The sequence below is a fragment of the Panicum virgatum genome, chromosome 3N, assembly GCF_016808335.1.
Source record: "Panicum virgatum strain AP13 chromosome 3N, P.virgatum_v5, whole genome shotgun sequence".
Lineage (NCBI taxonomy): Eukaryota > Viridiplantae > Streptophyta > Magnoliopsida > Poales > Poaceae > Panicum > Panicum virgatum.
In genome coordinates this window covers 3,198,105-3,221,302 of record NC_053147.1, presented here as the reverse complement: position 1 = coordinate 3,221,302, position 23,198 = coordinate 3,198,105, and the positions used below count along the sequence as shown (strand labels likewise).

At 45.1% G+C, this 23,198-nt stretch overlaps 3 protein-coding genes across 4 annotated transcripts; all 3 read left to right on the top strand.

Moving 5' to 3' along the window:
* The first annotated feature begins 8,491 nt into the window (after positions 1-8,491).
* On the top strand, positions 8,492-12,598 carry LOC120663753 (leucine-rich repeat receptor-like tyrosine-protein kinase PXC3). The gene is made up of 2 exons (XM_039942649.1): positions 8,492-11,337; positions 11,964-12,598. Exons 1-2 carry the CDS (start codon positions 8,748-8,750, stop codon positions 12,269-12,271), a joined length of 2,898 nt encoding a protein of 965 aa, XP_039798583.1. The 5' UTR covers positions 8,492-8,747; the 3' UTR covers positions 12,272-12,598.
* LOC120667022 lies at positions 12,520-17,491 on the top strand. The gene is made up of 4 exons (XM_039947029.1): positions 12,520-12,523; positions 14,985-15,422; positions 15,681-15,761; positions 16,971-17,491. The coding sequence occupies exons 1-4, from the start codon at positions 12,520-12,522 to the stop codon at positions 17,144-17,146; spliced, it is 699 nt and encodes a 232-aa protein (XP_039802963.1). The 3' UTR covers positions 17,147-17,491.
* A 1,240-nt stretch (positions 17,492-18,731) lies between these two features.
* Positions 18,732-23,173, top strand: LOC120663749 (dihydrolipoyllysine-residue acetyltransferase component 5 of pyruvate dehydrogenase complex, chloroplastic-like). 2 transcript variants are annotated; one of them, XR_005670611.1, is made up of 7 exons: positions 18,732-19,574; positions 19,651-19,842; positions 19,933-20,020; positions 22,367-22,437; positions 22,535-22,618; positions 22,734-22,965; positions 23,038-23,173. XR_005670611.1 is itself a non-coding variant. In XM_039942646.1 (6 exons), exons 1-6 carry the CDS (start codon positions 18,732-18,734, stop codon positions 22,836-22,838), a joined length of 1,383 nt encoding a protein of 460 aa, XP_039798580.1. In that variant the 3' UTR covers positions 22,839-23,173. The 2 variants fall into 2 exon arrangements, 1 of the variants encoding a protein (XP_039798580.1); XM_039942646.1 differs by having other exon boundaries at positions 22,734-23,173.
* Positions 23,174-23,198: the final 25 nt, after the last annotated feature.

Genomic DNA, 23,198 nt, shown 5'->3' with positions numbered 1-23,198 from the left:
CAGCTCCACTCCTGCTGCCGCACTGAGGCTGGCAGTCGTCGGGAAACAGCTTGCAGGCAAGGACGAATATGCATCCCAAGAGGCAAGAGTATGGCATTTCGTCTGAACTCTGAAGAAAGGAACCACACATTGCACAGGGCAATTAGCTACTAGATCAATGTCACAGGTCAACCAACAGAAATAATCTTGTAAACTATGACACAATGGTGCTTTTTTTTTTTGAAGTGAACGTACTGTGCATATTGTTGGTACTTCAGAACGCATTTACGAAACTATAGAGCAGAGAATTATGCATCACAACATTTTACTGTGACGTTCGATCATCTTCCACTAGGTACAACTTGCCGGCCGACGAGTTGTTGTACTGCTTTGTGCAATCGATTAATAGATGTTATCTTACGCTGTTTTATTTATCTTAGGCTCGTACTTTATTCGCTGATTTGTCATGCCATGCAAGTGTGCCACATCAGATTATAGATAAAATTAAGTCTAACTAAAAAGTGTGAGGACTAAAATGTCCAATTTGATAGTTGGGGACGAATTTGAACTTGAAAAAAAAGTTGAGGGATGAAAATAGATATTCCACCTTCTAAGAGTGCATCGATACAATTTTTTGTTCAGAAGAAACCGGCTGGAGTTTTATTAAAAAAATTGAGATAATCTTTTTAAAAGGTAATTTAGATTCACATTTAGAAGTTACTTTAGGCTATTTTAACAATAACATACAGGGAATCGGTAATTTAGAAGAAAATTTAGAGTGTGATTTTAAGTTACCTATTATAATGGTGCGGGTGTGTAATTTAGATGAAGAGCAGAGGTTACTTTTTTATTTTATAATGTTAATGGTGCGTAATTTCTGTAAGATGTAATTGATCTGATGGATATGATGATTAGAGCAAATCGAATTGATGGCTAGATGTTTCTTTTTTGTATGAAAATTTTAGGATTTATCTTTTTTCAAGTGTGTTATGCGAGGATTAACATGAAGGCTTGACAAGAGTCTCCAATTAGTGATATAAAGGTATTGTTGTGTGTGTGTGTTTTAAAGATAATCTTACAGGGAAGAGTCCACACAAGTCATGGAGCGAACTGCTATTTGTTGGACTTGGACCTCGTCCCTAGCAAAACTGTAGGCAAGATCAGAGAGAAGCTGCATTGGGAAAATCGGAACGTGCATCTGCGGCGCGGAATATCTGAATTAATAGACAAACCGGAGGTCATGTTCAGAGTAGCATTGATTGATGAGATTAATCGCAATCCAGTACGTCCCTTTATAGTATGTATGTATACAATGAATAAAAGCAGGCTTGTATTCTTGTATTGAAGGTCTTTTTGGAGGAGCCGAAGTTGAGTGCTAAATTTTAGCATCTATTATCACTCATGCTTTTGCTAAAGTTTTTGAATCTTGGTGGCTAAATTTAGCTCACTCTATTAGCACTCCTGAATTTAGCTCACTCTATTAGCACTCTTGGGTCGTCTGTGTTTCACCTATCTATATATATATATATATATATATATATATATATATATATATATATATATATATATATATATATATATGTTTATTTGCAGCAATGTGAGCGCGGGCCGGGATGTCCTTGTGGAGACGGAGGTGTGCTCATCGGCTGCCTCGACCCTGTAAACGCAGATGCATCAGTAACGTAAACCCTACATGCAAATCAGCTTACTAGCTGCTAGCAAATTCTCACCTATATATGTTTAGCTCTAGCAGCTTAATTGTGAACCGAAGAAAAAAAAGGGGCCTTAAGCACTACAGCGATAGTATAGTACTTTGTACTTACCTGCTTGCGCAGGCTCAACATGCATGGTGAGAACGATGATGAGCACCGCGGCCAAGATCGTCAAGCACAGAACCAGCAACGAGGGAGGCGCCTTGTTCATCATTATATTTCTTTCTTCTTGTGTGCTGCTCTCGAGTCTCGATCTTATCTGTGCCTGCTCTCAACTCAAGCTAGCCTCATTAATACTATGCAGCTTGCTTTCAGCCGGCTGCGCTACTGTATTTGAGGAATGTTGAGTACTCTATCCTGCTTGTGATGAGTGAATTGTCAACCGTGCGGTGTGATCGTGCGCTTGGTCTTTGGATTGCAGGTACACGGGCGTCGAGTGTCGACGGGGAGCTGCCGTGGAGGTGCTGTGGCCGATGGACCGTGCGGTGGACGGCGGTGAAGGGCAGCCGGGGCCGGAGCTCGGACCGGGCGGCAGCTGTGGCGTCCACTCCTGGATCGAGGGCGCAAGCGGCGACGGAAGGCGGGTTTCTTGGTTTGCGCCACAAAACCAAGGAGGCGGACGGCGGTTGAAGACGCCAAGTCGTGGAGGCACGGGCGTCGGTCTCGGGACTGACGGAGGCGACGGGCGTCGACGGCGTCTAGGGCCTCGCTGCGGGCGAGGAGGTGACGGGCGTCGGGCGGCGTCTAGGGCCGTCAGAAGGCCGAGGCGGGAACGGCGTCTAGGGCCACGGCGCGGAGGCGGGAATCTTCCCGCGCGTGAGGTTTTGGCGGTTTTCTCAAAACCGGCCACCTACCCGGGTTTCGCGGACCCTCCAAAACCGCGGACTGGATCTTCATCAAGACGGCGGCATCGCGGAGAAGACTTCGTTTCGAAGAAAGAACCTCGGCCGTCGGATGAGATCGTTGTACAGGGGGTGCTGCAGGCCAACCGGTCTGACCGGTCCCTGGCACCGGTCTGACCGGTCTAACCAACCGGTCTGACCGGTCCAGCGTACCGGTCTGACCGGTCCCGCGGGTATAAATACCCCTTCACTTGTGTTAGGTTAACAGCGGCTTTTGTAACTCGTCCGTGAATTCTCTGTTTCCCCAGGGCGCCGCCCCTGTGTTCCTCTTCCTCAGTTCATCTCTTTAGGGTAGATTTGAATGTTGTTTGTGTGTGAACTCTTGTGGATTTGATTGGGAAAGAAGGCCCTAACCTCCTCGTGCCCTCTGGGCGGTTTGAATCAATCCATCCCTCGTTTTGTGCCTTGTTTGATGAAATTTTGATTTCGTTTTTGGTGCACTTGATTGCGAGGAGTCCATGAGTTCTTTGCTGTGATTCCCGTGCTCCCAACTCTGACCTAAACTCTCTGGAATCACTGGCATGTTCGAATTCAAGTTCTTGAATGTTTGAGAATACCCCAATCCCTTTTGATATCCCCCATAATTTTCACGTTTCGTTGATCTTTGGGATGAGATCTTTTGGGGATATTCTCACGGGGTAGGGGCGAAGTATTCCCCCAAGTTTCGTCGGATTTCGTGGTCGTTTGCTCGGGATTCACCGTTTGAATCCATTTTCTCGGGGGTTTTCTGGGTACTACCGGTCAGACCGGTAGGCACGACCGGTCAGACCGGTCCAGCGCACCGGTCAGACCGGTCCTGGCAGATCGGTTCTGCAGTTTTCCCGATTCACTTCCGTTTTGCTTCGTGGGTTCGCTCGCTCGTTCGAGGCCTTTTGTGTTGGGTTAGCTTTTCAATAGTTACCCCAAACTTTGGTCAGAACGCTTGAGGGCTTGGACGATTTTGGGACATAGGCCGACGGTTTGAATTTCGGAAGAAATTTTGATCGGCTCCCATTCACCCCCCCTCTGGTCGCCGTCTTCGGTCCCACAGTATTTAGCTCGACCGGTCGTGTACGTCGACCATGCATGTTAGGCCGCCGGCGGTCTGGCGAAGGCAGCCGCCATCCGTCAATGATTCAGACGTTGATTAGTTGCGCATGTGGACCGTAGAGACACTACTCAGAACCCTTGAATTGTCCCGGTTGAAAAACCTTTCTTATCCGGGTTTTCTAACCAGGACTACCAAGCCGGGATAAAAGATGAGGTTCTTTTATCCCGGGTCAGACACCTGGGACAAAAGATCACTTTGTATCCCGGTTGAAGTTCCCAACCGGGACAAAAGGCAATAAAAAAAGCCACATCCGCTCGTTCCCCACCACACGGCTCCGCACCACCACCGCTCGTCCCCCGCCGGAGCTCCGCACCACCGTCTCCTCCCTCCTCGAGCTCCAATTCCATCACTCCATCACAAAAACATGCTCAACTCCCTCACAAAGATATAATCACACTTGAAAAAAATTTCAGATTAAAGCTAGAAACATTCTTATCTTACATGGTCATCACACATCACACATCACACAAGTAAAATAGCAAAAATCTAATTCACAATACAAGAAACTGATTTGATTCATCATACAAGGATTGACCACCACAGTCACAAACCAAAAAACAAAACAAAACAAAAAAACATATGCCGCCCTGACCGGCCCACAGCGGCGGGCGTGCCCGCCCCTGCGCATGGCCGCACGCGGCAGCGGCGGCTTGCTGGGCCGCACCCGCGCCCCGTCCCCGCCAGCGTCGCTGCGGCTCCTAGCCGCTCGCGACGGCGGCGGCTGGCCGGCTCGCCGGCCCGCACCCGGGCGCGCCCGCCCCCGCCGGCGCCTGGCCGTGGCTCGCCGCCCCCGCACCCGTCCCCGCCAGTGTGGCCGCGCCTCCTGGCTGTGTGCTGCGGCGGCGGCGGCTGGCCGGCTCGCCGGACCGCGCCCGCCCCCACCGGTGCCTGGTCGTGGCTGCCGGCCCGATGCCGCGCGCTTCCTGCCAGCGCCTGGCACGGCTCGCCGCCCCCGCCTGCGCTTGAGAGGGAGGAAGGACCGGATCGAGGAGGGAGGGGAGGAGGAAAGCTCGAGGGAGAGAGATGCCAGGGAGAAGAAGAGTCGAAGAGATAAGAGAGGGGACAGAGTTAAATAAATGAGAGGTAGGTGGAGGCCACGCCTGTGAAACTCTTTTGTCCCAGTTGGAGACTCCAACCGGGACAAAAAAAACTATCTTTTGGTCCCGGTTGGAGTCACCCACCGGGATTAAAGGATTTAGTCCCGGTGGGTGACTCCAACCGGGACTAAAGAATACTATTTTATTCCGGTGGAAGTCTTCAACCGAGATAAAAGGTCTCTTTGTTCTCTTTATTGGCTGCTAGACTTTAGACCCGGGAATAAAGCTTTCATTCGTCCCGGGTCCAATAACAACCGGGACAAATGTGCTGGAACAAAGCCATGTTCTGTAGTAGTGAGATGAGACGATGGACTGCGCGATTTATCGATCCGATTTGCCTTGATATATATAGCTTCTCTGTTCAATAGATGTCAAATATGAGCCATGGAAGAGCTCCTTAATTAATTAGCACTAAATCCTAGTTTAAAAATCCTTAATTAAATAAGAGGTTGAGAAGAAATGTAAGTTTTCTAATTAAAGTAAATGAGCCAAACCGAGTGATGACTGGCTTGATTTATAGTCTTAGAATATGGTAATGCCGACGATACTATTCATAAATAGGATTTTGCCGAGTGCCTTTTCGTCTGGCACGCACTCAGTAAAGCCCCTGTTACCGATAGTTTGGCCGGTCCCCTACTTTATTTTGCCGAGAGCATTCCTCTACACGGCAAAGCTGGTTTTGCCGAGTGTCCGAGAAAAGACACTCGGCAAAGACTCCTTCGCAGTCAGATCTATCGCCGCGTAAAGTTTGCCCAGTGCCGTACTCGGCAAACCCTCTGCCGAGTGCAATAGGGACTTTGCTCGGCAAAGAGCTCGAGTCCGGTAGTGATTTGACTCCTATTTCCTTCTCATTAGACTTGGACGATGTCTCTAGCAAAACTGTAGACAACATCGATCAGAGCACTGAGACCCTTTTCTATTAGCTTTAGACACTGTACATTATTGTACCTGGAGAAGCTTAAATCAGAGTGCAGCAGGCTCTCAACACTCATGATTCCTGAATACTAATCTATAGTAGCCTTTTGCTAACTACTTGCTCTGGTCTAATCCGCGTGAAGGAATGACGGCAGCTTCACACCGAGACCCGAAACTCCAAAGATGATCGATGGAGTCCGTGTGAAGGAGTGTATGTAGACCTACAGTTACACGTACAAAAGATAGCTTTTTCTCCGGCTCCTCTCCGTCAAACACGGCTTGTATGTCTCTCTGATGCAAAAGCAAAGGCGATTTGCAGCCTTGCTTTCGTCTTTGCTAGCTGTTGATTACTGCCCAGTTGGTACGGCCATCCTGCTAACTTTTTGGAGGCAGTGTCAGTCACGAAATGATAACGTTCAACGCAGATCTGAAGGTTGCTTTCAGTAGCATTCCCTACCTTTTATTTTAATCTGAATAAACTGAATGCAAATATTTTCGTTTTGTTTGGTGAGAGCGAAAACTCCAAAATTGCTGCCATATCTTTACTTGCAACGTTCTTTGGACTGGACATGGTCACGTCCGGAGGCACCATCATCAGCAAAAACCAGAACACATTTTAGGTACGGTGGAGAATCCTGCAAAGTGCAAACCCGTGTGGCCGTATGAGAGAATGGTGAGGTCTCCGTTCAAAGTCTCCTCGTAAGTTTGTGGACTGAATGAGAAAATGACATCGATCAACAGCTAGCAGCATAGCCTCTCCCTTTCCCTCTCATTTCCTTTTTTTTTTACTTGCAAATTCCCCCAAGACCGTTTAAGAAATGAGAATGTTGAGCCATGGAATAACTCCTTTGTTAATTAGTACTAAATTCTAGTTTAAGAAATCCATAGACTCTTTTTTACAGTGCTCAATTTGACAATAATGCCCCTAGCTACAGTTTCTTCTTTTTTTTTGACTCGTTCTTCTCCCTATCCTAGAATGTTTTTTGGGTAAGCCAAAGCCACTCTAGGTCTCGGTCAAGCTTCTTTGGCAACGCGTCCCCATTTTCCTGGGTTGGTCTCCACGGAATGCTTTGGACTAACCTTTTTTTTTTTTTGAAATCTGCGTTTGTGTCAGCAATCCCGTTCACGTTTCCTACCTGGATCCGGTGATCACAGTTTTAGCTTAGGACTAGTCCTTTTCAGGATTAAGAGGCTCCTGGTTGTAGCTGAGCCAGAGCACCAGCTTCTTTGACCCGGCATCTGGAGCCTGCAAGTGAAATCCCAAGGTCGATTTGCAGTTGTACACAAAATATCACACGAGCCGGGAGGAATTGCAACATTTCAAACGGAGTTATTTTTCTCGCTCTTGATGGATTCAGATCACTGTTTTAGTCACGAATTGAGAAGAAAATTTTATGGTCGCCAATTATGTTACAACGCTAAATGTTCCTCTTGGTTTGTGTAGAACATGGCACACGGTTCATTTGAGATACTGTGAGGCCAGAGTGAAATACCGCTTTATAAAAATGGCAGCCATTCGTCTGACCTAGTGCTCAGGAATATAATGTTTCTTGCTCCACTTGGAATGGCAACTTTCATGCCCATCCTCATGCACCGATTTTGTTTGTTTAGTGTGGAACTTTAAATTCTCTTCGTTATTTTGAAACATTAAATCCGCTACTATTTTTCCCTAGTGAAACTTGAGAACTGCTCAGTTTTTAACTTACTTTAAAAGCTAATCTATTTTTAACATAGTTCAAAAGCTGCTCTAACCTTTTGTTGAAACTTTAGACCATGTCAGTTTCTAGTAGAACGGTAAAGCCGCTCTATTTTTAGTGAAGCTTTAAAACTGCTAATGTTTAGCGAAACATTAAAAGTGCTACATTTTTAGTGGAATAATAAATCTGCTATATCATAATAAATAGCAAACATAAATCACACAGCTAAAAAAAGGACATCTTTGGTATGCAAAACACGAGGATGACATTCTTCAAACCTGCCGAGTTGTCCTCAAATTCCATTCCGTGCAGGCCCCATGGAGCAGCCTTTGCTAGCGGGTTTTCAGCTCCCAAACAGCTCTGGGTCGCTTTCATCGTAAGCGTATTCCTTCCGTCCCAGAATAAGCGCGATTGTAGGATCGGATGCGAAAACCAAGATGTATGTGAAATTACGAAAATACCCTTGTAAATAAGCGGAAACGGTCCGGTACCTGTTTTTAGAGGGCGCCGTGGACCGCCACTCGCTCCAGCGGTGAACTGGAAAGGAGTCGGCAAACTTAGGGGGAGGAGAGAGAATCGCTAAATTTGAAGGTGAACGGCTGCCCTCCACCCTGCGCCCGTGGGCCTGATGAGATTCGCCCAGCCAATCGTTGAGAGGGAGAGGGGTATGGATGAATGAACGTTGGATAATGTTGAGAAAAAATAAATATAATATTGGATGGTGGGGTATAGGGAGTATGGTATGGAGTGTATTGTTGGAGAGAATTTTGATATGAAGTGCGGAATATGTTTAGAGGGAGAATAATATTTCTTTTAGGGGGTGGATTTTAGAGATTACCATTGGAGACTGTCTAAGTTTCAAGCTTGGATGGACTCCACATGTACTTGCACGTAATCTGATGCTACTTCAGGACTGCAGCATCGGCACTGCAGCAACTGCGTTTATTTTGGGATTTTTTTTTTGAATCGTAGGAGTGCAGTAAATGCGGGACGGAGGGAGTAGACGGTAGTGTCAGTCAGTCAACACTGAACCCAGCCTAAACCCAAACACTGGACCCAGCCTAAACCCAAGAGAGGGGGCACCAGAAAAACATCACGAAGAATTATTAGAAATCACAGCCTCTCTGCTCCGCTCTCTCCCCACGTCCCCAGCCTCCTCCTCACTCACCTTGAAAAACAGAACCAAGAAAGCCATGGCGGAGCACACCCAGAACCCCAGAACCTAGAGAGGGGAGAAAAATAAAATATAGTCTTGTTTTCTTCCTGCTGCTTCGGCCGGTGAAGATCAGCGGGCGCGGAGGGGAGGGGAAGAAGCGAAGCAATTAGGCAGGGGGAAGGCAAGAAGGTTCAATCAGATGGACATGCTGGGGAGGAGGAGGTATTGTCCCTTCGCCAGCCATGGCTTCTTACTGCTAATACTTCTCCCCAGCTTGTTCTTGTTTCACCATGCGCCCGTGGCCGCCGGCGCCGGTGCTCCGTCTTCCGAACCACAGTTAAGCAGCACGCAGGAGGCCATTATGGTGAATATCTCGAGCGTTGTGGGTAACAGCAGGTTTAACACCACCTCCAATCCATGCACCTGGAGTGGAGTCACCTGCACGCGCTCCGGTTCCTCTTTGGTGGTGACCAATATCACCCTGTCCAACTATGGAATATCAGACTCCTCCATCTTCGCTTCCATTTGCCGTATTCAGACCTTGCAGTCCCTTGACCTCTCCAGAAATTCCTTCACGGATTTGTCCACCCAATTCTTCCCCCCTTCTTGTTCAATGAAGGAAGACTTGCGTCTCCTCAATCTCAGCACCAACCAGTTACGTCACCCGCTCAGTAATTTGTCGGGTTTTCGACAGCTGGAGGTTCTTGATTTATCCTCCAATTTTTTCACCAGTACAAATTTGAGTGCAGACTTGGGTTCTTTTCCCAAATTGAGAAGCTTGAACCTTAGTTCCAATGAGTTGAATGGTAATGTTCCTACCAGTATGGTCGACTCTTTGGTGGAGTTGGTGCTGTCTGGTAATCAATTGATTGGTTCAATTCCTTCTGGTTTGTTTAGATATGAAAATATTACTCTGCTGGATCTCAGCCAGAACAATCTAACTGGTCATGTCCTAAATGAGTTCAAGAGTCTTGCCAAGCTGGAGACTGTACTCCTTTCAGGAAATAAACTGAGTGGGGAAATACCAGCAAGTCTGTCGAATGTAGCGACGCTGTCTCGGTTTGCAGCTAACCAGAACAATTTTACTGGTCTAATCCCCAGCTGGATTACCAAACATGTCAGGATGTTGGATTTGAGCTATAACAATTTGAACGGGACGATCCCTTCAGATTTCCTTTCCCATCCTGGTTTGCAGAGTGTTGATCTGACCAGTAACCAGCTTGAAGGGCCTATTCCCAGCTACCTGTCTCCAAGCCTCTATCGCTTGAGGCTTGGTGGAAACAGGCTTCGTGGGAACATCTCAAACTCCATTTGTAATGGCACAGAATTGGCTTATCTTGAGTTGGATAACAACCAGTTGACAGGAAACATACCTTCAGAACTCGGTAAATGCAGCAGTTTGTCTTTGTTGAGTCTGGCTTCAAATAAGCTAAATGGTTCAATGCCTGGTACTATCAGTAAACTTCAGAAGCTGGTAGTTCTGAAGCTTCAAAACAACTCTCTCACTGGACCTATCCCAGATACATTTTCTGCACACCTGAGTATATTGAATCTTAGTCAGAATTCATTCAGTGGAGGGATACCAAGTGGAATTTTCAAGTTGCCAAAGCTTTCAAACTTGTATTTGCAAGACAACAAGATTAATGGTGCAATTCCAATCTCAATTAGTTCATCAAAGTCACTAATTGAGCTCAATCTTGGGGATAATGCTCTGGATGGTACCATCCCAACCATGCCAAGCACTGTGAGCACCTCTCTTCTGAATCTTAGTCATAACTTTCTTACTGGACCTATTCCTTCAAGCATCAACTCTTTAAGTGGACTAGAGATTCTTGATCTTTCACACAACAAGCTATCCGGTGAGGTGCCAGCTTCACTAGGGAGTCTTCCAAGCTTGATACAGTTGGTGCTTTCTTATAATAATCTTTCTGGATATCTACCTAGGTTCGGCCAAAATGTGGAAATCGATATAAAAGGGAATCCTGATCTTGTAAATGGTACTGGAAACAATAATAGCACTTCTACTACTGGTAAGAAAAACCCACACACTGTTGTCATCATCATCTTCACTATTGCCGGTGCTCTTGTTGGATTATGCGTGCTTGCTGTTATTGTTATGATGTCATTGTCAAAGAGAATTTATCGTGTCGAAGATGAAGGATTACCAGCAGGGGAATCTGTACCACAAATAATCAATGGCTGCCTCATAACTATGAATAGCATCCATACCTCTGCAATTGAGTTCACAAAAGCAATGGAAGCTCTCTCCAACCACCAGAACATCTTTTTGAAGACCAGGTTCTGCACCTACTACAAGGCTGTAATGCCTAATGGCTCAACTTACTCCGTTAAAAAGCTTAACTCTAGTGACAAGATTTTCCAAATTGGGAACCAGGAAAAGTTTTCTCGGGAAATTGAGGTGCTAGGGAAACTGACCAATTCCAATGTCATGGTTCCATTAGCCTACATCTTGACTGTGGATTCAGCCTACCTTATCTATGAGCATGCATACAAGGGCACAGTGTCCGATTTACTCCATGGCGGAAAGTCTGATGTTATAGACTGGCCTTCACGATATAGTATTGCTTTGGGCGTGGCCCAAGGGCTGACATTTCTGCATGGATGCACTCAGCCAGTTTTGCTTCTTGATCTGTCAACAAAAACCATCCACTTGAAGTCAACAAATGAGCCTCAGATTGGAGATATCGAGCTTTACAAAATTATTGACCCTTCCAGGAGTACTGGAAGCTTTTCAACAATTGCTGGTACAGTTGGTTATATTCCACCAGGTAAGACATACTATTGTGATTCACTCTTGAGTACCTGAATGTTTACTTTGCGCTGCAACTTTGAGAATTGAGTAGTTTTCTGCCATTCTTTGTTGATATCATTTTATCTCAGGCTTTAATATCTCTGAATTCGTTATATCTTTTGTTACTCTTTAATTCTTTGCAGTAATGTCGTCTGACTATTTTATTTGAGCATATATTCTTCCTTTGCCTGAATAACAATTTTCTAATTACATATCTGGTAACTTGGGCAATATGATCCACTAAGCTCTAAGTTGCTTTACTATCTGTTTAAGTGGCAACTGTAGTCTTTAGTTAGCCAATAATACTGTCCGTGTCCAAGCTGTGAGCAAGTGTTGTTTTTTGAAGTTCATCAAACACATCGTTTCCTCTTTTGTTATTTTAATCTCGCTCTACGTCTTTCCTTACAGCATACTGTATTGCCAAATAGAATGTACTTCTGGTCGGGATTTTTAAGGATTAGGACTCGGATCCACTATGGAATTGAACAAGATTCTAGGATTTTTTTTCCATTTAAGCTTGAAGAATTTGTTTTAACAATTTGGAAAAACTGTGAGAGCCAATATACTATGCTAACCCTAAATACCACTTAATTATGGTTGCAGAGTATGCATACACTATGAGGCTGACGATGACTGGCAACGTTTATAGCTTTGGAGTCATTTTACTGGAGCTGTTGACAGGGAAACCATCTGTTAGCGATGGAATTGAATTAGCTAAGTGGGCCCTCAGCCTTTCAGCCAGGCCTGACCAATGGGAGCAGATCCTTGACACCAGGGTCTCAGGAACTTCAATTGCGGTTCACAGCCAGATGTTGTCGGTCCTGAATATTGCTCTAGCTTGCGTTGCATTCTCTCCAGATGCTCGGCCAAAGATGCGGAACGTCTTGAGGATGCTCTTCAATTCAAAGTGAATCGGAAGCAGCCTGCAATCATATCATAGACAAATTTTTGTGAAGTTTCAGCTTCATTTCGTTTATGGGTGTCAGTAATCAGTATACAGGCTGCCCTTGTATAGTTCCATAGAAGGTAGAACTCTAGCACATGGTAGATGATTATATGTTTGCTGAATTGGGTAATTAGGTATCTGTTTTGGAGCGAGTCACAATATGGTTTTCTATGCTGTAACATGGAATAGATGGTTAAGCAAAGCTTAAAGGTCATGGGTATGCCAGTACTTACATAGAACTACAGAAGTACATTCGAAACTGGCAGTAATCACAATTTTGTTTTGATTCTTATGCTTCAACCTGTTTTTATGTTTCTTTGTTTTGGTCATTTCACCACCTTTTCTGGCATGGCCCATGAGAACGAGGAGAGATTGGTGAATGTCAACTGTTGGATCTCAATCCAACGGTTAGAAAAGTGAATAGTTGACTAATCGAAAATCCTACTATGACAGAATAGGCAGCCCCTTTTTCATATTTCCTGCATCATTGCAAATAAATTAAAATTGCGAGCAACAAAAAAAATTGAGAAGCCGCCAACATAAAATGAATGAAAACTTTAACTTCATATAATGAATTATATATATATATATATATATATATATATATATATATATATATATATATATATCTGATGAAATAAGTGTAACAGCCCAAATTTCAAATACAAATAAAATTAAGATAAATAAATAGATTAATGCTTGATTTGGTTTTTATTTGGCTTTCCTCATGTTTTTGTGCATAAAAATTTCCTTTTGTGACTAAAAAGAAACAATAGTAAAAAGAGGAGTAAAACCATGTTAAAAATACTAGATCAATCTTGTTAAGCTTCTAGATGTTTTTGAACAATTTCTGTTTGAATTTGAACTTTGGTTTGAATTCAAAAAGGAAAAAAAAAAGAGAAGAAAAAAAGAGCTCATCTCGGCCTGGGCCAAAACCAGCCGGCTCGTTTTCCTTCTCCTTTTCCCAGCCTAACCCGCCCCGCCTCCTCTCCTCCTTCTCCACGTCGCCTGCGCGCCGGACCTGCGCGTCAGTGACGCGGCGGCATCTTCTTCCCCGCGCCGCCCGTCGTTGCGCCCCGCGCCGCCCGCGTACGGCCGCCAGCACCGACGCTCGCTGCTACTCCGCCGAGCCTCGTGCCCTCGTCACCACGAGCACAGCGCGGTCTTGTCCTCCACCACCCTGTGCTTTGCCGCCTCGGTCTCCTCCATCTCCCTGTGCTGCGGTGGAGTCCGTCCGCGCCGCTCGGAGCAAGGACGCGAGCTGGACATGGGCGCATTCAAGGCCGGGAGAGCTCCAGCGCGTGCACGCGGAGCACGCCGCCGTGCTCGCGGCGCCGCCCACGACCGTCCACGTCTCCCTCCTGGGCCCTAGTTGTGTATCACAACTACGACACACGTTTTCCGAAAAAAAATTTTTAATGCATAGAGTACTAAACAAAGTTTATTTGCAAAATTTTTTCACGGATGTGTGTAACTTTTCGAGACCAATCTAATGACGGTAATTAATCGATGATTGACTAAAGTAATGCTACAGTAACCAACCTCTAATCGTGCGGTCAAAGACCTCATTAGATTCGTCTCGCGAAATAGCGCAAAGTTATGGAGTTAGTTTTACAAATTACCTTTATTTATTAACTCTAATTATTAGTCAAAATTTTTGTGCTACTCGTACTCACAACCAAACAAGGCCCTGCTCTCTCTCTGGACAGAAATATCGGAGCAAGCAGACAGCAGCAGAATTAATTCTCGGCTGTGTTTAGATGAGGGGAATTGGTGGAGAAAAAGTCACGTCAGTCACTGTAGCACACTGTAGCATTTTTTGTTTGTTTGTGGTAAATATTGTCCTACCATGACCTAACTAGGCTCAAAAGATTCATCTCGCAACGTACATCAAAACTATGCAATTAGTTTTTTTATTTAACTACATTTAGTACTCCATGCATGAGTTATTTGCTATATTTAATGTTTTGATGTGATAGGAGATGTGATGGATGTGATGGAAAGTTTGGAAATTTTGGTGGAACTAAACACACCCCTCATCTCACTGCCCGCACACACATCTCTCACACACGTCTCTTTCACACTCTCCTCTCTCTCCCCGTCGGTGCACACTCACGCACAACACAACAGCTCTCTCTCTCACAAGGTGGCAGCAGCAGCACAGCACACCTGCTACTCTGATTTTTTTTTTCCATCACAAGCATTAGCACGCAGCCCTTCTGCTCAGGCTTTAGCACCTCTGATCCTCCCTCCCTTCACTAACTTCCTCCGAGCAAGCAAATCACTACCAGGACTGCCACCCCTTCCCATCGCCATCTCTCTCTGTTCAAGCAAGCAGCATGCTGCATGCACCAATGCATGCACAGATGCACAGATGCAGGCACTCCCTACATGCATGCACACACACTCACTCCACGCCAAGCACACATGCACTCTCACTCATTTCCTGCACACTCACGCACACACAGTATAGGCAGCAGCAGCCTCCCTTTCCCCCTCTGGTTTCTTCTCCACCGAGCAATTAAGAAGCTAGCAGTAGCTCCCCTTCCTATGCTCCTTGTTCTCCACCGAGCAAGCATCCAGAACTAGCTTGAGCTCTTTTCTTCTCCACCGAAGCACCTAATCCGCAACCAGCAGCCTGTAGCCTGCCCTTTGGCACCTTCCCTGTTTAAGCTGAGCACCACGCCACTTCAAAATCCACCACCGGGACCACCTCTGCGGCTCTTCTGGAGATGCTTGCCGTGTTCAAGCTGACGACAGAGAACATCACCACCCTGACAAGCAGCGGCATCCACGGCACCAAACGAGCTGCTACCTCTTCGTCAAGCTGCAGCGGTCGAGACGCCTACAACCTGCTCAATGTTTTGCTTCAACAACGCCACGGAGCCACGAGACACGACGCCGAGCTGAAGCCAGGCCGGGAGCTGCAACGACGTCGACGACCACGAGCGGGAGCCAAGCCGGAGATCGACGCCGACGCCGCGAGCCGGGGAACGACGCCGAAGCCGAGAACGGCAAGCACACGGTCGCCGCGGCACCACGAGCCCGCGTCACCTCACCACGGCCCCGCCTTGTTCCATGCCTCGCTTTGACCTTGACCTTCGACGAGCTCTATGGTGAGCACTGAGTACCTTGGTGCCTCTCAATCTGCTAATCAAGCGAAGTGGCCGTTTTCCTTTACAAAAATAAAATGAGAAATACAACTTAATCTGATTTAAGTTTCAAACCTCTCCAACTTGCCCAAAAGAACTCCAAATTAAATACTTCTATATAGAAACTTTTTATAAAATCATGATATCATGGTGTTTATTTGGTTGTTCATTGCTGTTTATTTGGTTCTTTTGCATGTGCTTTCTTTCGTCCGATTCGCGTAGACGACGAGACGTTCCTAACTGCGCCGGATGCCGAGCGAAACACGGAGCTAATGCTCGAGAATATAAACGACCAGCAACAAGGCAAGTACCTCCTTGATCATTCTTACTCCTATTTAAATTCCTAAGCCTACAATTATTTGCATGCCAAGATGATTTTATGAGTCCAAATGTTATTTTATATCGGGTAGACACGTCCTACTTCAATGCATTTACTTTCCTTGTTATTTCGTACCCCTTTTATACCTTGTTACCCTAAGGTTATGGGTTATTCGCGTAGTTCAGAGTCACATGCTTAGTTGGCTTAGTATTTGCGCAATAGTCAAGTAGCATAACATGGGTTTGTTTTTTTTTAAGAAAATATACATTTATATGGTTGTTTTTAAAGGATAAAAATCATATGGTAGATGCGGGTGAATATTTGGTCTAGCGGATATGATGGTATGAGGATGAAGGAAAGGAATATGGATGATAAAATGGATGAAAAAAATGGATGATGGATATGGCTTGGTTCTGTATGCGTTTCCGGCGCATTTTAGGGATTTATCACCCGTGTCAATTTAAGGACCGGTAATTGGCACTATTCTAGCCAAGTATTACAGTGCAACCGTACGGCTAAATGGGCACTGGCCTTAGCTTATTAAGTCAGTTGGCCCCGAGAGGATGCTACCGCCCGAGTGCTCGAGGAGTTCGTCGGTGTCGGGGTAGCTAACCCGGGCAGATGTACGGAGCCGAGAAACTCCTACAGTCTGTCGAGTAGCATATCTTGGATCCAGTTGATGTAACGGTTTTGTCATGTTAGCTTGCCGTCACATCTAAGAAATTGTGTAAATGCGCGTTGGCTCCGCGCTGGCATCAAAGCGAAACATGTCGTATGGGTAAAGTGTACAATCTTTGCAGAGTGTAAAACTATTCGAATAGACGTGCTCACGGTCATGAGCGCTTGAGCTAGTTGCCGGTTTTAGAACTTTTGATTTGAAAACTTGGTATGGGAATTGTTTGATAACACTTGCACCGGTTCAAAGGTGGTGTACCGATATAGATGGTCAAAGGACCGCGAAATGGGAAATGGGGAGTCATGATTGGTAAAGTCGGTCTATTTTATATAAAATAAAATATTTTCAAAATTACGCGTATAAAGATACACCCAAATAAAATGCAGCCTAGTGCTAATGAACCTGTCAGCCTTCCTTGATTAACCATGCATGTATTATAGGATTTTTGATATACACCCGAAGTCTTGCGAGTACAAAATTGTACTCACTCTTGTTGCTAAATTTTTTTAAAATCCAGAGTTCGAAGAAGAGCCGTCTCAGTTCAGTTCCTTGCCGAAGGATGCGGGTTTTCGATGTTGGTTCTTTCTAGGACTAGCTCCCAGTCAGTTGTATGTGGGAATGGTGAGGCACACTACTGCAGGATGGAAGTCCTATATTTCTATTTGCTTCCGCTGCAGATTATATATGCTCTGATTAAATTTTAATATTACTAACAAGTTTTGAGTGCAGTTGTGATACCGGTGCTATTGTGCGTACTTGCGGACTGATCATAGGACAAGTACAGTAAAGCACAACGGGACCTGGGTATTTGCTAGCCCGGGAGCCCACAATTAAGAATATCATTTTTTTTAGGGAATGAAATAAGAATATCTACTAGAACTATAGGCACGGCGTTGCCGCGCCATGCTAGATCTAGCCAGCATATATCTTGTAGCCTATGTTATTTTCTGTAGCTATTTGGAGTATCAAAGAATTTGAGCATTGTTTCTTGAGAAGATTATATATATGGATATGCGAGGAAGAGCTGAAGAGGATATATATAATTAAGACAAATGACTAGGGTTATTGTTCATCACATAAATTTGATGTGTACTGGGTGCGTAAAGGGGCATTGGTAAGATACAGGTTGCGCTTCAATTTTGGTTAAGCATGTGGCATAACATCTACAGTGTATGAGCATTAAACTTGGTGATAAGTTTCCAGAGTAGCTCTGTAAATTAAGTCAAACTGCAGAATTGTTTTGTAAGGATGATATTCCAATTTCAAAAGTTATCCCTATTCTAATCCTATAAACAATGACACACATTTTTTATTGGTTAGACAAATTACGACTGAAGGGCACACTAAAAATTGGAAGAATGTTTTCTTTTCGGAATTTCCACAAATACCTCTGGTGCATGACTGTTGAACACTCTACAGTTAGAACTTAATGTGAATTTCAATAGCTAATCATTTGGGGTATCAACTCTAAACTGGGAAAGGAAAGTAGGCTCAAGCCTAGCCTTGTATGCAAATAAAACTACCTTCGCTTCCTGCAATCAGCAATCGTTCTTGGGCAAAGTGCAGGCTCGCAGCATTACGCATCATCATGGATTGCTTGGATGACCTTTACTCGCAGGTGAGTGGCAGCGAACCCCCTGGAGAGGAACAGGCAGCGCCCGAGGTTGTGCATGACGGAGAGGTTGGCCGTAGTGGCGAGGCGAGGGGCAGCCGGGTAGGCATCGCATCCGGCGGCGGCTGGCTGCAATGGTGACTGGCGAGGCGAGGGGCAGCCGGGTAGGCATCGCATCCGGCGGCAGGGAGATGCATCTTGTTCCGTGTGTCGTTGGAATTTGGCGAGGCCTGTCGAATTCTCTGGAGAGACGACGGAGAGCAATTTGTGCAAGTAATGGTGCGAGATGGAGATATATTATGATCCAACGGCTGAGAATTTGAAATGACGTGGATGAATCAGATGCTAGATTGTGTGGTGATTTCGTTAGATTGCAAAAGGAAAACAATGTAGACGTATCTCGGAAAAAAGAACGATAATATTTGATTGGACCTTGGGCTTGTTGTTGGACCTTGGAGCAATCCCCAAAGCCGGGCTTCGGCAGCGAGCAGCCCAACTCTTTCCAGTTTCCACCCGTCGTCGTCCTCGGCTAATCCGCCGCGCCTCCGATACTCCCAAGGCTGCGCCGCGGCAACAACATCAGCAGCAGCAAGCGAGGAGCAACCACCATCTCATCAGACTCCTAGCAAAGCATCCCCCTTTCCTCCCCTCCCCCGCCACCCCGCAATGACCGGCCTCCTCCACCTCCACTCCACGCTGCTTCCCTCGGCGTCCGCGCTCCGCCGCCGCGCTGGCGCGCCAGCGCCCTCCTCGTCCCGTCGCCGATGCCGGGTGGAGGCTAAGATCCGGGAGATTTTTATGCCGGCGCTCAGCTCCACCATGACCGAGGGCAAGATCGTCTCCTGGACCGCCGCCGAGGGCGACCGCCTCGCCAAGGGCGACCCCGTCGTCGTAGTCGAGTCCGACAAGGCAGACATGGACGTCGAGACCTTCCACGACGGTTTCCTCGCCGCCGTCCTCGTGCCCGCCGGTGAGTCCGCGCCCGTTGGCTCCGCCATCGCGCTCCTCGCCGAGTCCGAGGAGGAGATCCCGGCCGCCCAGTCACAGGCCGCCTCCTTTTCCTCCTCCGGCGCCGCAGCCTCACCTCCTCCACCGCAAGAAACCGCCGCCCAAGAAGCTTCCCCTCCCACGCCACCGCCTCCTTCCCCAGCACCGATCGCAGTCTCTGCTCCCGCGCCGCCCTCGCCGGCAGCACAAGGCGGTGCGCGCGTGGTTGCGTCACCCTACGCAAAGAAGCTGGCCCAGGACCTCGGCGTCGATCTTTTCTCTGTCACGGGGTCAGGCCCAGGTGGGCGAATTGTGGCCAAGGATGTTGAGGCCGCGCTTGCTGCACCCAAGAAGGCGGTGCCAGTGGCTGCTGCACGGCCGGATGTGCCATTGGGCTCCACAGTGCCATTCACGACAATGCAGGGTGCTGTGAGCAAGAATATGGTGGAGAGCCTTGCCGTCCCGACATTCAGAGTTGGGTACACCATCACGACTGATGCTCTTGATCAGCTCTACAAGAAAGTGAGCCTCTTTTCAGAATATTTAGGAATGATGTTTATTAATTTGAAGATTGGATAAAAGAGTAAGCTTTTTGCAGATTAAGTTGAAGGGGGTAACAATGACAGCACTATTGGCTAAGGCGACTGCAATGGCGCTAGTTCAGCATCCTGTGGTGAACTCCAGCTGCAGGGATGGGAAGAGCTTCACATACAGCAGTAGCATCAACATTGCTGTGGCAGTGGCCATAGATGGTGGGCTGATTACGCCGGTGCTTCAGGATGCCGATAAGGTCCAACACTTGTAGTTATTTTGCATACTGAATACTGATGTCTGTGATGATATATTTGTTTTACTAAATGGACATTATTGGTTTATTCAGGTTGACATTTATTCGCTGTCAAGGAAATGGAAGGAGTTGGTAGATAAGGCGCGAGCAAAGCAGCTGCAGCCCCATGAGTATAACTCAGGTATTTTCCCTGCTTCATATACAAACTTGAATCCACAGCACATTGATGTGCATCTTTTCTATGTTCTGAGTAGATGCTATAGGGTTTAATTGTTGTGTACTACTCAAATGCATATTCAGTGGTTCCTGAACAACAGAATTCAGTATATGCTAGATATTGTTTTGTTTCCATATCAGCTATGTTACCCTGATACCTGGATGAAGTGCCATACCACTATTGTGATATATATCAGGTCCTAAATTGTCTGTATGACACTGGTATGTAAACTAGACCTGTTTAGCCTATTATCTGTTATTCTTTTGTTAAGACACAATAAAGCCTGATACAATCCTGATACTCCACCTAGTTCTTAGCCTGATAACAGTGTGGTCCTCTTCGTGTGGGGGAGAGGGAAGGAAATGGCAGTTAAGATTCATATTTTCATATAATTATATTTGTCTATGGTTCTGTAGTCTGTGGAATGTTAACATCTGGTACTATGTTTTTATCTGTCGCATTAACTCTTTAATTATTAATGGCATTGATAAAGCCATGCTTACTCTTTTACCTAATATGTCTAATTTGCTGAGTCACAATATCCTTGGTTTCGGGAAATGCCATGTCACTGTACTCTTGTGTTGAACTTGATTCGTTTTAGTGGCTGTTGCGGAAGTTAAGGATAGCGCCCCTTATTGTTCATTTTATGTTATCGAATAATAAATACTATAATTTACACAGTATATCATATCTTTATTTTAGGTATTTTCCAGCTATGTTCAGGTTTTGTGTATGCTTCTAGTTGTATCTCTTAGCTGAATCATGATCTTGGTTTCATTGTACCAGCTAGTTTCTGCTGTTAACCAGACATCTTGGTTTGTCCCGGCTACACCATTAAAAACCTGCCAAAATAAACCAGTTAAATAGGATCTGGATCAAATTTGGTTGACTTCAGAAATTTGAGAGTTCTCTGAATTTTGTAAGTAATATTTTATTTCTTTGGCTGGTTGCAAGTTACCAGTTGCAATATTTGTTTGGAACCTTTGTTCATGAATTCAGAGAAAGCCAAAATTATTAGTTACTGGATTCATCAGTGGGCAGTGACCTCTGATGAGTTTTATCTACCAAGAATTTGAGCCCTCGTACCAATATCCATAAGAGTACCACATGCCACAATAGTTTTTCTCGGCTGTGACTTCTTCAGTACTTTTCTTGCCTCTGCCCTTCTAATATTATAATGTAGGTGTTCCACCATAGTGATCCATACTCCATTAGCTGCAGTTCTTGGGTATAGTAGAATGCTCTTTTTGATTAAAAAGTTGCAAAACTGTTGAAACATATGAGAAGTACTGTTGATGGTATGGTTATGTAGAGTTATTCATTTGTTTGTTTGTTTACATGAGATCGGGAACAGTGCCTATCAACAGGCATTTTGATTATAATTTCAACTTTATGCACTTACCAACTCTACATGGTGTAATTAGCCATGATTTATGGCATGCAGAATTTGACATGATTTATTGGTTCTCATGAAATAAATGAAAGGGTAAGACGATGCATCAGATCTTTGTCAAGTTATACCCATATGTAGTATTGCTTTTGTGGAGTATACCTTCTTTTGTGATTTTCTTTCCAGCTGCTCTCTCTTCTGTATGCCTCTTCAGAATGAAAAGAATAAGCAGCATGCCTGTGATGGATCAACCTTCTTAGTTGGCATGTACAGGATTCATTTGAATGTCAGCTTTGTCAAATTGGCAGACCTAGCCCAGATCTTTTTGAGCAATCTGATGTTTGTTTCCCTGCTTGTGAAATATGGTATTCGGTCCAAATGGTTATGGTAGACTGGAGGTGAAGCTTGTTTATTTCCCTAATAAAATGGCATGATTGAAATTCTAAATCTTTTTTTGCGGTGAAATTAAAATCATGAAATAAGAACATGAAAACATATACTTATTCACCATTTATAGGGTGTTTGATTTGGGGAATGAGGTGATCCATCATCATCTCACTCACATTCTTGTTTGTTTGAGGAATAGAATGGGTACATCCGTCACCAATAATCATGGGTTCAACTCGTGCGGTGCAGACCATCCCATCTATTAGAACTGATTCCTGAACTGAACACCTCACTAATGTGCTACTGATCTAACCTTCATTGATGTTTTGTTTTGAAAAAAAAAACGCTTCGATGTCTCATAGTTATTGTCTTGGCTAAAATTTGACTGATTGGATATTAACTTGCTGAGCTTCCTTTCTATTTGTTATCTCTTTTGCTTTATTAGTGCTATGAGTATTAAGCACAACAGACATGTACCATATGACAACTGAGTTATTTGTGTATGCTAATAGCCTCTCATGTTCAATCTACAGGCACATTTACTCTTTCAAATCTTGGCATGTTTGGAGTTGATAGATTTGATGCAATCTTGCCACCTGGAACTGTAAGAAGAATGCCCCCCCCCCCCCCCCCCCCCCCTCCATTTCTATTTTCATACATTGCCGCACACCTTATTGAAGTATCTGGGTTACTGAAAATAGGGAGCAATCATGGCCGTTGGAGCATCACAACCAACTGTTGTTGGTACAAAAGATGGTAGAATTGGGATCAAGAACCAAATGCAGGTAAATTACTTGTACCATTTGAACTTCCAACGTTATACGTTCTCACCAATTGATCTTGTATTGGCGATTTGTTTGCTTATAATTTGATAATTTACCACCTGATCAATACATCTAGGTCAATGTTACCGCTGATCATCGGGTTATTTATGGAGCTGATCTTGCCGCTTTTCTGCAAACACTCTCCAAGATTATTGAGGATCCTAAGGACCTTACGTTTTAGATATACCCATGGATTGTTTTTCCCTGGACAATCACAATTGGGTGCTTCTCACTTGTCAGTAGATGTGTAGAATGTGGTCTGGTCATGTGGAATAGTGGATTTAAGCTGTCACCAGTGTTAGCATCAGGTAACTTTCTCTGCTGGTTACCTTCTCATCATTGGCTTGTTTTACCGGAGCTTTCATGGATAGTCCGAATAGGTGTGTAAGGATGGGTATATTTATCATTTTACCGGAGCTTTCATGGATAGTCCGATTTTGTTGAGCTCATCAATGTACCATAACCTTGAGATACAAAGAATGAAATGTACCTTGTACCACCCTGTGGTTGATTTCACATGCCTGTCAACAGAAATATATTG

Bases quoted from the DNA above. Each gene is read 5' to 3' on its own strand.
- LOC120663753 (XM_039942649.1), top strand. From the start codon at position 8,748: ATGGACATGCTGGGGAGGAGGAGGTATTGTCCCTTCGCCAGCCATGGC. The intron at 11,338-11,963 runs GTAAGACATACT...TTATGGTTGCAG, and splicing joins AGTTGGTTATATTCCACCAG to AGTATGCATACACTATGAGG.
- LOC120667022 (XM_039947029.1), top strand. The intron at 15,423-15,680 runs GTGAGCACTGAG...CGATTCGCGTAG, and splicing joins GACCTTCGACGAGCTCTATG to ACGACGAGACGTTCCTAACT. The intron at 15,762-16,970 runs GCAAGTACCTCC...TTTAAAATCCAG, and splicing joins TATAAACGACCAGCAACAAG to AGTTCGAAGAAGAGCCGTCT.
- LOC120663749 (XM_039942646.1), top strand. From the start codon at position 18,732: ATGACCGGCCTCCTCCACCTCCACTCCACGCTGCTTCCCTCGGCGTCC. The intron at 20,021-22,366 runs GTATTTTCCCTG...TTCAATCTACAG, and splicing joins GCCCCATGAGTATAACTCAG to GCACATTTACTCTTTCAAAT. The intron at 22,619-22,733 runs GTAAATTACTTG...CAATACATCTAG, and splicing joins GGATCAAGAACCAAATGCAG to GTCAATGTTACCGCTGATCA.